At 33.5% G+C, this 9,293-nt stretch overlaps 2 protein-coding genes across 6 annotated transcripts; one reads left to right on the top strand and one right to left on the bottom strand.

Moving 5' to 3' along the window:
- The first annotated feature begins 289 nt into the window (after positions 1 to 289).
- Positions 290 to 3,377, top strand: LOC112727703 (cyclin-dependent kinase inhibitor 3). Its single transcript, XM_025777568.3, has 3 exons — positions 290 to 894; positions 2,662 to 2,868; positions 2,990 to 3,377. Exons 1-3 carry the CDS (start codon positions 515 to 517, stop codon positions 3,057 to 3,059), a joined length of 657 nt encoding a protein of 218 aa, XP_025633353.1. The 5' UTR covers positions 290 to 514; the 3' UTR covers positions 3,060 to 3,377.
- A 634-nt stretch (positions 3,378 to 4,011) lies between these two features.
- On the bottom strand, positions 4,012 to 8,657 carry LOC112727704 (uncharacterized). 5 transcript variants are annotated; one of them, XR_003165954.3, is made up of 6 exons: positions 8,085 to 8,553; positions 7,652 to 7,764; positions 5,423 to 5,520; positions 4,982 to 5,163; positions 4,769 to 4,834; positions 4,012 to 4,397 (listed from the first exon to the last, which is right to left on the bottom strand). XR_003165954.3 is itself a non-coding variant. In XM_025777570.3 (5 exons), the coding sequence occupies exons 1-4, from the start codon at positions 8,272 to 8,274 to the stop codon at positions 5,022 to 5,024; spliced, it is 543 nt and encodes a 180-aa protein (XP_025633355.1). In that variant the 5' UTR covers positions 8,275 to 8,553; the 3' UTR covers positions 4,012 to 4,397; positions 4,982 to 5,021. The 5 variants fall into 5 exon arrangements, 3 of the variants coding, with proteins under 3 accessions (XP_025633355.1, XP_025633354.1, XP_029146605.1); XR_003165953.3 differs by having other exon boundaries at positions 4,769 to 4,823; XM_025777570.3 differs by lacking the exon at positions 4,769 to 4,834.
- Positions 8,658 to 9,293: the final 636 nt, after the last annotated feature.

The raw sequence follows: 9,293 nt of genomic DNA, 5'->3' as shown, positions 1-9,293 counted from the left end.
ATCAAAGAACAAAACGTCACTGACGTTTTGTAATAAAAAAAATATTATTTTAATTATTAAAACACAAAACGTCGCTGACGTTTTGTTAGAAAAATATTATTTTAATTGAAGAAACACAAAACGTCATTGACGTTTTGTAAATGGCCATAGTTGTGTTCAACACACAATTTGGTTCATGATAAAGGATTTCACCTCTAGTAATACAATATTAAAAAGAAAAAGTTCACAAAAAAAAACCCCACTAAAAAATAATCTTTTTATTTTTCGTATTTATATATAAAACGAAGAGAGAGCACTGACCAGTGCAGTGCCCACACTACCAAAACCCCCCCCCCCTCTCTCTCTCTCTCTCTCTCTCTCTCTCCAAACCCTAAAAACTCCAATCTTTCCCCCCACTTTTCTCAGGTGTACAATCTCTCTCTCTATCTCTCTCACAAAACTCGACATTTTTTAATTTTGGTACCAAATTCTTCAAAATCCCCAAATTTTCATACCCGAACAAAACCTGAACCAAATGGGGAAGTACATGAAGAAATCGAAGATGGGAGGCGAAGTTGCAGTCATGGAGGTGTCATCATCTTCTTCTGCTCCTTCTCCAATGGGAGTTCGCACAAGAGCCAAAACCCTCGCGCTTCAGAAATCTCCTCCTTCTCCGCCGCCGTCTTCCGCGGCAGCTCCGTCGTTCGACTACATTCAGTTACGAAGCCGCCGTCTCCAGAAGGTTCTTGTCCGCCCTAAGAACCAACCGCCGGCCAAGCAGTCCGGCTTTTGCGGCGGAGCGGCGGCAGTCACCTCTCGGATGCTGACCGAGCAGAAGAGGATTTCCATTGACGCTGAGGAGAACGCTGAGTTTTCGTTTGGGGAAAACACTTTGGAAGCTGAAGCAAGAGATAGGTACATATATAAAAAAGAAATTAATCTTTTCATTCTCTCATGGAAGTTGTTTGTTTATTCTATTTTGTTTTAATTTTTCTGTTTTTTTTATTCTTATTTCTTTGATTTTTTAGTTTTATTTGTGTATATGCTGAAAATTTAGCACATTTTACTTGGAATTCAAATTAACGAGGGTTGGAAGGAAAAGAAGACATTGTTTTTATTTTTTTCTTTTGAAGTTTTAATTTCCTGTGTACTTGCATGTATGTTTTGTGTTTGTTTTTGGATTTTTTTTTTGTAATTTCTTTTTTTTTTCCGGTTCGAAGTGTTTATTATCAAGGAACGGAAAGAATTTCGGTGTTATTACTTGCGGCTGCCAATTTGCATTTTTTTAGAAATTAGTTTTGTTTATTTTTGTTGAAGAAGTCACAACTCGCAAAATAATTAAAGAAATCTAACCACCATGTGTAGTCTCTTTCATTGAGGTCTTATTTTTTTTTTTTGTTTTTTTTTTATTTGTGGTGACTATATTTTTATACTCTTTCAGAACTGAGTACTGAAGAACGTGGAAGGTCTTTTAGGTTGCTAGTATATATGTAAATTGGGTGACTTTTTATGGGTTCTACAGTTTTGTCTACCGCACTTTTCGAATGGTTTTTTCTTCTTTTGTTTATAAATAAATATATATAAAAATTCTAAGTTGTGTTATTTCGGTGTTTTGATATTTGCGAACCCGTTAAAAAAATTGGAATAGTGCATAATCTCCCAAAATATGGTTTATTGTTCTTAAACCCAATTTGTTGTTGCTGTTGTTTTAACTTAAATTAAATAATATGCTCAAACGAACAAACCAGTAATGAAGCTAGTGTTGTTGATGTGCTATTATATATTTATTCATTTTCGCCTTTGTTACAGTATTGATGCTGTTTCAATCATTTTTTTATTATCATTTTATAAGTAGTTTAATTTAATTCCTCCGCAAATGGAAACCGCCCAAGTTGAAAACTGTAACTAATGATTAAAATTCTGTTAGCTAATTTTGATTCTAGATTCAAGACTCGGTTATTATTTTGAGTCCTTTTCTTATTTTTAGATTTTCACTATAAAATAAATTCTTCAAGATAGTATTCATGAAATTTGAAAATGTTTACTGCAATGAGCCTGTGAATCCATCATGTATTTCTTTGTTCTTGTTTCTCTTCCCACTTTGATTGTCCTCTGATCTGCAAAGATGCCTCATGGAGTTTAGTGCTCCATAATTGCCATTGTTGAAAACCCAAAATTTGACTTTATCAATAGTGTGTAGTACTAGCAGCAATAACTCTTATGCCTTGTGTCACTGTCATCTTAAATTGTAAAATGTTAATGGCCCTTTGCTGCAGTCTGAATAAGTGTTTATGGAACCCCTGTATTTGGGTTTTGCAGTGTGTGGAGAAAAGATTCTTAATTTTAAGTGCTTGAGCCCACTGGGTCAGAGGTTGTCCTATAAAAATGCCAGATCTTTTCGAATTATCAACTTGTCTCTAATTCTATGCAATGCATCTGAACAGGGGAGATTGTGGAAAATTTGTTTTTGCCCTTGTTGTGTTCTGTATTTTTTTTTCCACTACAAAATAACATGTTATGCTGTCAGCAGTTAGCATGCATGCAGCTGGTACTGCAGAAACTTTTAATGATTTTTTATGTTGTTAGCCAATGCTGCTTGTATTTGTGCATGATGGTGGTTATTATTATTATTTTTTTCCTGCCAACGATATTTTAATTAGTGTTTTTGTTTGGATGATTCAGGAGCACAAGGGAAAGCACACCATGCAGTTTAATAAGGGATTCAAATGCCATTGAGACACCTGGTTCAACCACAAGGCAAAGGACATCATCAACTTTCACAAGCCCAATGATCCTTGAACACATTCAAAGAAATATTCCAACTACTTATGAGATGGAGGAGTTCTTTGCTTGTGCAGAGAAGCAGCAACAAAAAATATTTATGGACAAGTATATATATGCTCGCAGCTCTCTTATTTTAATTTAATTTATTTCTTTCTTGCATAATAAATAATTGTAATTATACTTTCATAAATGTGTAATCTTATGTTTCCAATTTTGATTTTTGCAGGTACAATTATGACATTGTCAATGATGTACCTCTCTCAGGACGGTATGAATGGGTCCAAGTACATCACTAGCCTCAAGCTTTCATAGTCATATGGGGTTCTGTGGCTTCCAACTTCAATTGATTTCAAGAACTTATTATGACTTGTAATTTAACAACTAGCTAGTAGCTTTTAACTAACCAATTAGGATTTACTTGATGCTCTTTTACAACAAGAAAAAAGGGTTAGTAACGTGTCTAGTGTTTTTGTATTTGGGGGAAGTGGGGTATATCTAGTTGGTAGTTGCTAGGTTAGCTTTTATGTAATTTCATTATGTCTGTAATTTGGTAGCTATGGACCATCATGTGGAGAATTAATGTAGAGTACTTATCCTTTGTCACAGTCTCAAAATTTAGCTCTATTCTAGTTACCTCAAAGAAGAGTGGCTTGAAAATTGGAACTCACAACCTATATAAGATTATTAAAGTACTTGGAATCTAATAGCGATAAATGCATCGAAGGCTAAATCTTTTTTATTTCTTTTTTCTTTTCTTTAAATAAAAAAAAATGCAAAGCTTAGTTACCAATTTACCATGGAAGTAATCGGTATATTTGAATATTGAAATTTATTTTGGCTTAAATAATTTTGTCCATCTAAAATATGTGTTTCTTTGTTTTGCTAATGTGATGGAAGGCAAAATGTTGGTAAATAACGGCCATGGAACCACAAACTAATCTAAACCAATCATTTTTATGACTTAATTATCATCAAGTTCAAATTGAAGCAAAATGTCTTGAGAAAAGTAATATTTATGTGCAATACAAATGACCATCTTATTCCAAACATTTCGTTAGTTAAATGGCTTAGTTAATTTTCCTTTGGTGAAATGGCTCCGCAAAAGTTTCTCCTTTTTCCAAGAGCATTGCTCTATCTATCTGGCAAAAGCCTGACTATTCCAAAATGCAAAGAACCTCATACTAGAAAGAGGAATGCTTTTAAAACTAAAATACTTGAAATCTGTGGTATGGTTAGACACTACAAGACTGTGGCCAAATATTATTCATATTGACGATATGGAAAGCCAATGTCAAAACTTGAAATATGCTGTGTCATTATATTATCGGAAACAATTTCATGCGAACAAATTAAAAATAAAATTGAACAACCTACCAAGTAAACTTTGGGGGAAATAAAAAGGTAAATCTGGAATGGACAATGCGATATGCGCCAAAATAATCCAATGGTACCAATTTTAGCATGATTTTACATTAATTATTTCCATTAAATCTATGCTGCTAAATTATCTTAGGGCAGCAACCCACTTGGGTTGGTCGAGTAGTTAGTTCCTTCGTCCTCTTAGACAAATACCGGGGTTCGAATATCACCTTATGTATACAACAACTCATTGGCCTATCGAATTAGGGGATATCCTGCGCAACAAAAAAATAAAAAGATGATCTTAGTGCAGCATGCATTTAAGACTTAGTCGGTAACTATCTATCTAGTATTGATGCCCCATGCCCCCATCCTAGTTAAACCCACAAGTCCAAATAGAGTTTGTATGTTAGTCCACTATTTCTTGTTCTACCAAAAGATATGAAGAGAGAAGACAAATATTAGAAACCAAACAAGATAAATTTCATCCTTCATTCATTGGTGTTAATCACATAAAAGAAGCGTGTTTGATAAAAATCAAGGCAGGGCAAGTCATCTGCCACAGTGGTTCAGCTGTTACTTGTTGGATCTGTGGTTTTGATTTTTTTCATGGAACCTAAACATTTCGTTTACAGAAGTAGCATACCTCCTTCCCAAATCTACCTTCAGAATTTTTCAAGGATTCAGCACTATTTCACCATCTACAAATTACCTCAAGAATCAAAGATCTTGGTCAGCAAGTAAAATTGACAGAAAATACTAGAAATCAACTTAAAACCAATATGATAATACCATTGGAATAGCTTTTTAAGACTTGAAATGTAGTATCCGTTTATCACCAAAAAAAAAAAGTTAATACCTATCCATTCATGCTACTAAACAATAGATGTGCTTTCAAACTATGATGGTGGTTGAGGCTCTAGAAAGTTCCCAGGCTTTGTTTCAGACATTTCAACCTCGTATGGACTGTTGTCTGAAGATTTCTCATCCTCCATTGCCATCTTTTTCAGCTTTTCCCGTTGAATGGCACGCAGCTCATATCTGATTAGCAATGAAATGGGGAAGGGGTGATAGTTTGTTACAGTATGTCTTAGTAACTTCTATCCTATAGGCTATATATATATGTGTAAGCATTGTGATTGTATGCATGCACAAAATATGATTTGTGGAAAAAGAAAGAAAATTTCGAAAGCGTATGCTTTATGAACAAGAGAAAAATTTTGGCAAGAAATTCAAAGGAACTTCAGTTTTCATAACTTGTAAATGTGTCATGAAATTAACAAGAATGTGCATAACTTACTCGACAACATAACTCCTGGCAAGCTTAAAGTATATTTTCCAAAATTGCTCTTCTTTTAAATGGCGGGGACACAGTGAATATCTTAGTTGAGAAATTTCCTGAAATATATCAAACTAGAATTATTTAAGATGTTACTAATAATTGCTTCATTTTTATTATTTTTTTCTGCTTTTTTCCACCCTACTATAAGATTATATCGTTATTCATAGCTTTTAGAATAAAGTCGCATTGTGAAGCTGTTAATAATATAAGTAACATGCATATCCACACTGGCCTAACAGACGAATGCAACCATTAGTTGTGAATTTAGCCTAACCACCAAGTGTTCATAAATTTGGATAAATATAAAGGGAGAAAAATAGTTTATCAGATAAAGTTCTCTGATAACTCTATGCAGCGCATACAGCTTATGACAATAATGATTCAAACTTATGTTAAAGCCGTCACAGCCCAGATAAAAATATTAAGATAAAATCGAATATCAATAATTGCTGTCGATTCAGAAAACCAGTATGAACTCAGTAATCAAATCATAGATGACTAAACATTTGTACAGAATGGTGAAAAAGTTCTTATTTGCCCTTGCAATCTCAAACTAGTTTTGTCAAAACTCAAAAAATGCCTATTCTTTTACTTGTGCCAACTTTCGATTGAGGGACATAAATGGGGTAAAAAAGAGGACAATTGGAAAAATGAACCAAATTCTAAAGAAAAAAGAAAGGGACCAATTTAACTGCCACAGACAGCCCCGAAAGTCATTCTTATTTAGGTCCTGGGAACCGGTGGGAGGAGTTTGAGAAACATTTGAGCACTGTTGTAACTTCTGCAATAGTAGAACAAATACCCCAAACAGCAGGCTTCCCAGGACCCAACTGCCACATGAACTAAATAGCTGTGCTATGCTATGCAGTATAAAGAGATATGATCTAAAAGGAGCCAAATGGGATTTGATGTAATTTTGCTGGATGTTCACCTTGAAATAGGCATAAATTACAGAGTAAAAGTGTGTGTACAGTGCCAGTTCATTCATCAATCATTTCAGAGAGGAGTATTTGTACTAAGCATTTATTCTATTAGAAAAGGTTAATGCATCTAGACTCTAGGGTAAAATCAGGTTAGCAAATGTTACTTAAAGAGGATATTACATTTTCCTAGAACAAGTCCAAATTGGGGAAAGCACATGGTAGTTGCTCGCTCATAATAACTATGCAATCCGTTCAAATATCTAACAATGTCACACCCAAATTTTCCCAAAACTTTAACAAGGAAAAATCTATAGCTAAAGTTTCTAGTGATACACTCCAACCAAATGCCTGATGCTTGTGATAGCATAGCTCACCTTCACAAAGCCCTTAATATCCTAATTCTCATCCAAACTCATAAAAACAGAAAATACTTCATTCATTCACGGGCAATTGAGATGGGTATCAAGTCAGAATCTAAAACCTAAATATAACAAAAATCAAGAAAACAGTTCATTTCACAAATTAGTCTAGTGTGTGCATGAGACTCCCACACCTAGAGAGATACATATAGGAAGGAAATGTACCCAATCATACTCCCACAACTAGATAGACTGTTTTGAGGATTTGAGCTCATGACCACTAGGTCAAAAGGTAACAAAGCATCAAAACTTACCCAATCAGTCATTTGGACAAACATTTAGGCTGCATTTAAAGGGAGATAGAGCTGAGAGACAGAGACTAAATTAAGTCTCTGTATTGTATTTGGTGTAAAATATACATGAGTGAGTTATGTCATATTATCATGTTTGGTTTAAGATAAATATAGAGACTGAGGGGTAGTTTTGAAATTCGAAAAGTTAAATGAAAATACCAAACATAATAGACAGTACACAGTCCTAGTGCCTTAGTCTCAATCTCAGTCTCTCGGTCTCAGTCTCTCAGTCTTAGTCCCAGCCTAGGAAACAAACGCAGCCTTAAATCCAGAAAATGCCACAAGTTAGAGTTAGGTACTAAAACATTGCCAAAATAATTTGCTTTCTCTTCATATAAAGTGCTTCAAAAATGAACGAGAAAGCTTAAGCAATTGTAAGGAGATATAATAAATCAGTTATCAGATACCAAAGTCCTCTACTTCTATAAGCTGTACAGGCGAAAAGGACTGCTAGTTTAAAGTTTTAGGATTCAAAATAGTTCATCATCACAGTTCACAAGAACAATGGGAAGAAAATCTTGAAATTCCAAGGATGAAGTGGAAAAAACTAACCTTGACTTTTGAGAGTATCAAAACTGCATGTCTCTCCTGCCACTGAGATAGATCCTTTCTAACTTTGGTTGAACTCGATCGAGGCTCTTCGCCATTCGCGGAATCATCTTCATCTACACCCAAACAAATAAAAAAAATGACAATCAATACAAGAAAGTGAAAGAAATAACCCAACACAACACTACAAACACAGTAACAAGATTCTTTTTTTTTTTTTTTTGTCATCAGCACCAAAACCTCTCATATCATTTCACTTGAACGCTAAAATTAAGGAAATTATGTAGCCTGGGGTTCCAAAACTATGAAGATTGATAACCTTCATCGAAGTGAATGTTCCATTATTAAACCCTCATTTTTTCCTCCTCCATTTCTTCAATTTTGGAATCAAACAGGGCAAAAAGGAAGTAAATAAATAGAAAAAAAGGGGTCTAACCTTGGAGAGGGAAATTCTTAAAGGTGTCAATGGTGAAGGACTTGAGGTGGTTTATCAAATCTTGAGTGATTCCATAAATTTGTTCTTCTGATTCTTGTTGAGATTCTTTGGAGTTGGATTGTGAACTGGGATTTGAGACTGCGCTATTGTTAGTTGAGCTCCGAGAAAGGTTGCGTCTGAACCACTCCATTTGAATCGAGTAAGTGAGATAATATGATTGGACGATTGTGATTTGTGAATGAAGAAAATGATAACTCAGCTGAATTCTCCAAAGTCCAAACTACTTGATTATTTCTCCATATTTTATCACCATAAAATATACAAAAATAGTTGAATAGTTATCTCAAATAATAGTGTAAAAAACTAAAAATTTTGCACTGAATAGAATTTTCTTTTTTTTTAATATGCTACTGATATAAAGAAAAAAAAAGAACTATTTAAAGAAATGGTGAATCGTTACTATGTAGTCAGGGCAAATAATGAAATAATACGAGAAAATTTTTATTGTAATAGTAATTTGAGAGTAATATACAATAGAATAATATTATCAATTAAGGAATAGTAATATATCTCCTCATCTATCTTGTGGTGAATGCTGTGATCTATTTAACCAAAAACACACACAAAAAGTTGTTTGGCAGCTTCTTAGTTTTTCGGGTTTTTTTTGAAAGCACAAGACCTCAACACATTTTTTTGCTAATACTCTATTTTTTTACAAAAAGACATGGTTTGGTAAAGCTTTTACTTTTTAAAAGTAGTTTATAAAAGCTAACTTTTAAAAGATAGTTTTTTAAAAGTTGTAGTATTTATGTTTGGTAAATCAAATTAAAAATTGTTTTTAATAATCATAAGCAACAACAATTGTATTTGGTAAAATAACTTTTAAAATTTAAAAATATTATAATAGACATAAATGCAAGCATTAAATTTGAAAATTAGTTAACATATGAGGTTATATTAGACTTTTAAATTTTAAAAAGCACAAACCAACTTTGAAAAGCTCTATCTTAGATGCTTTCAAAAGTACTTCGATCTTTTAAAAGCTGCAAACACAAGTACATGATCTTTTTTATTTACCAAACACAAAATGAAGAGCTTGAGCTTTTTAAAAAGCACAAACATCTTTTCAAAAAACTTTACCAAACCAAGCCGAAAGTAGAGCAAATAAAAAATCAAACAATCAAAAAAGATAGATAACTTTAGGAAGTA

Source organism: Arachis hypogaea, chromosome 12 (assembly GCF_003086295.3).
Source record: "Arachis hypogaea cultivar Tifrunner chromosome 12, arahy.Tifrunner.gnm2.J5K5, whole genome shotgun sequence".
Taxonomy (NCBI): Eukaryota; Viridiplantae; Streptophyta; class Magnoliopsida; order Fabales; family Fabaceae; genus Arachis; species Arachis hypogaea.
This window is presented reverse-complemented; position numbering and strand designations above follow the sequence as displayed.

What these genes read in the sequence shown, in the direction of transcription:
- LOC112727703 (XM_025777568.3), top strand. Translation starts at nt 515, where the DNA reads ATGGGGAAGTACATGAAGAAATCGAAGATGGGAGGCGAAGTTGCAGTC. An exon ending in GAAGCTGAAGCAAGAGATAG is followed by an intron (nt 895 to 2,661) that starts GTACATATATAA and finishes TGGATGATTCAG; the next exon opens with GAGCACAAGGGAAAGCACAC. An exon ending in CAAAAAATATTTATGGACAA is followed by an intron (nt 2,869 to 2,989) that starts GTATATATATGC and finishes TGATTTTTGCAG; the next exon opens with GTACAATTATGACATTGTCA.
- LOC112727704 (XM_025777569.3), bottom strand. Translation starts at nt 8,274, where the DNA reads ATGGAGTGGTTCAGACGCAACCTTTCTCGGAGCTCAACTAACAATAGC. An exon ending in TAAGAATTTCCCTCTCCAAG is followed by an intron (nt 7,765 to 8,084) that starts GTTAGACCCCTT and finishes GTTTGGGTGTAG; the next exon opens with ATGAAGATGATTCCGCGAAT. An exon ending in TGATACTCTCAAAAGTCAAG is followed by an intron (nt 5,521 to 7,651) that starts GTTAGTTTTTTC and finishes GATATATTTCAG; the next exon opens with GAAATTTCTCAACTAAGATA.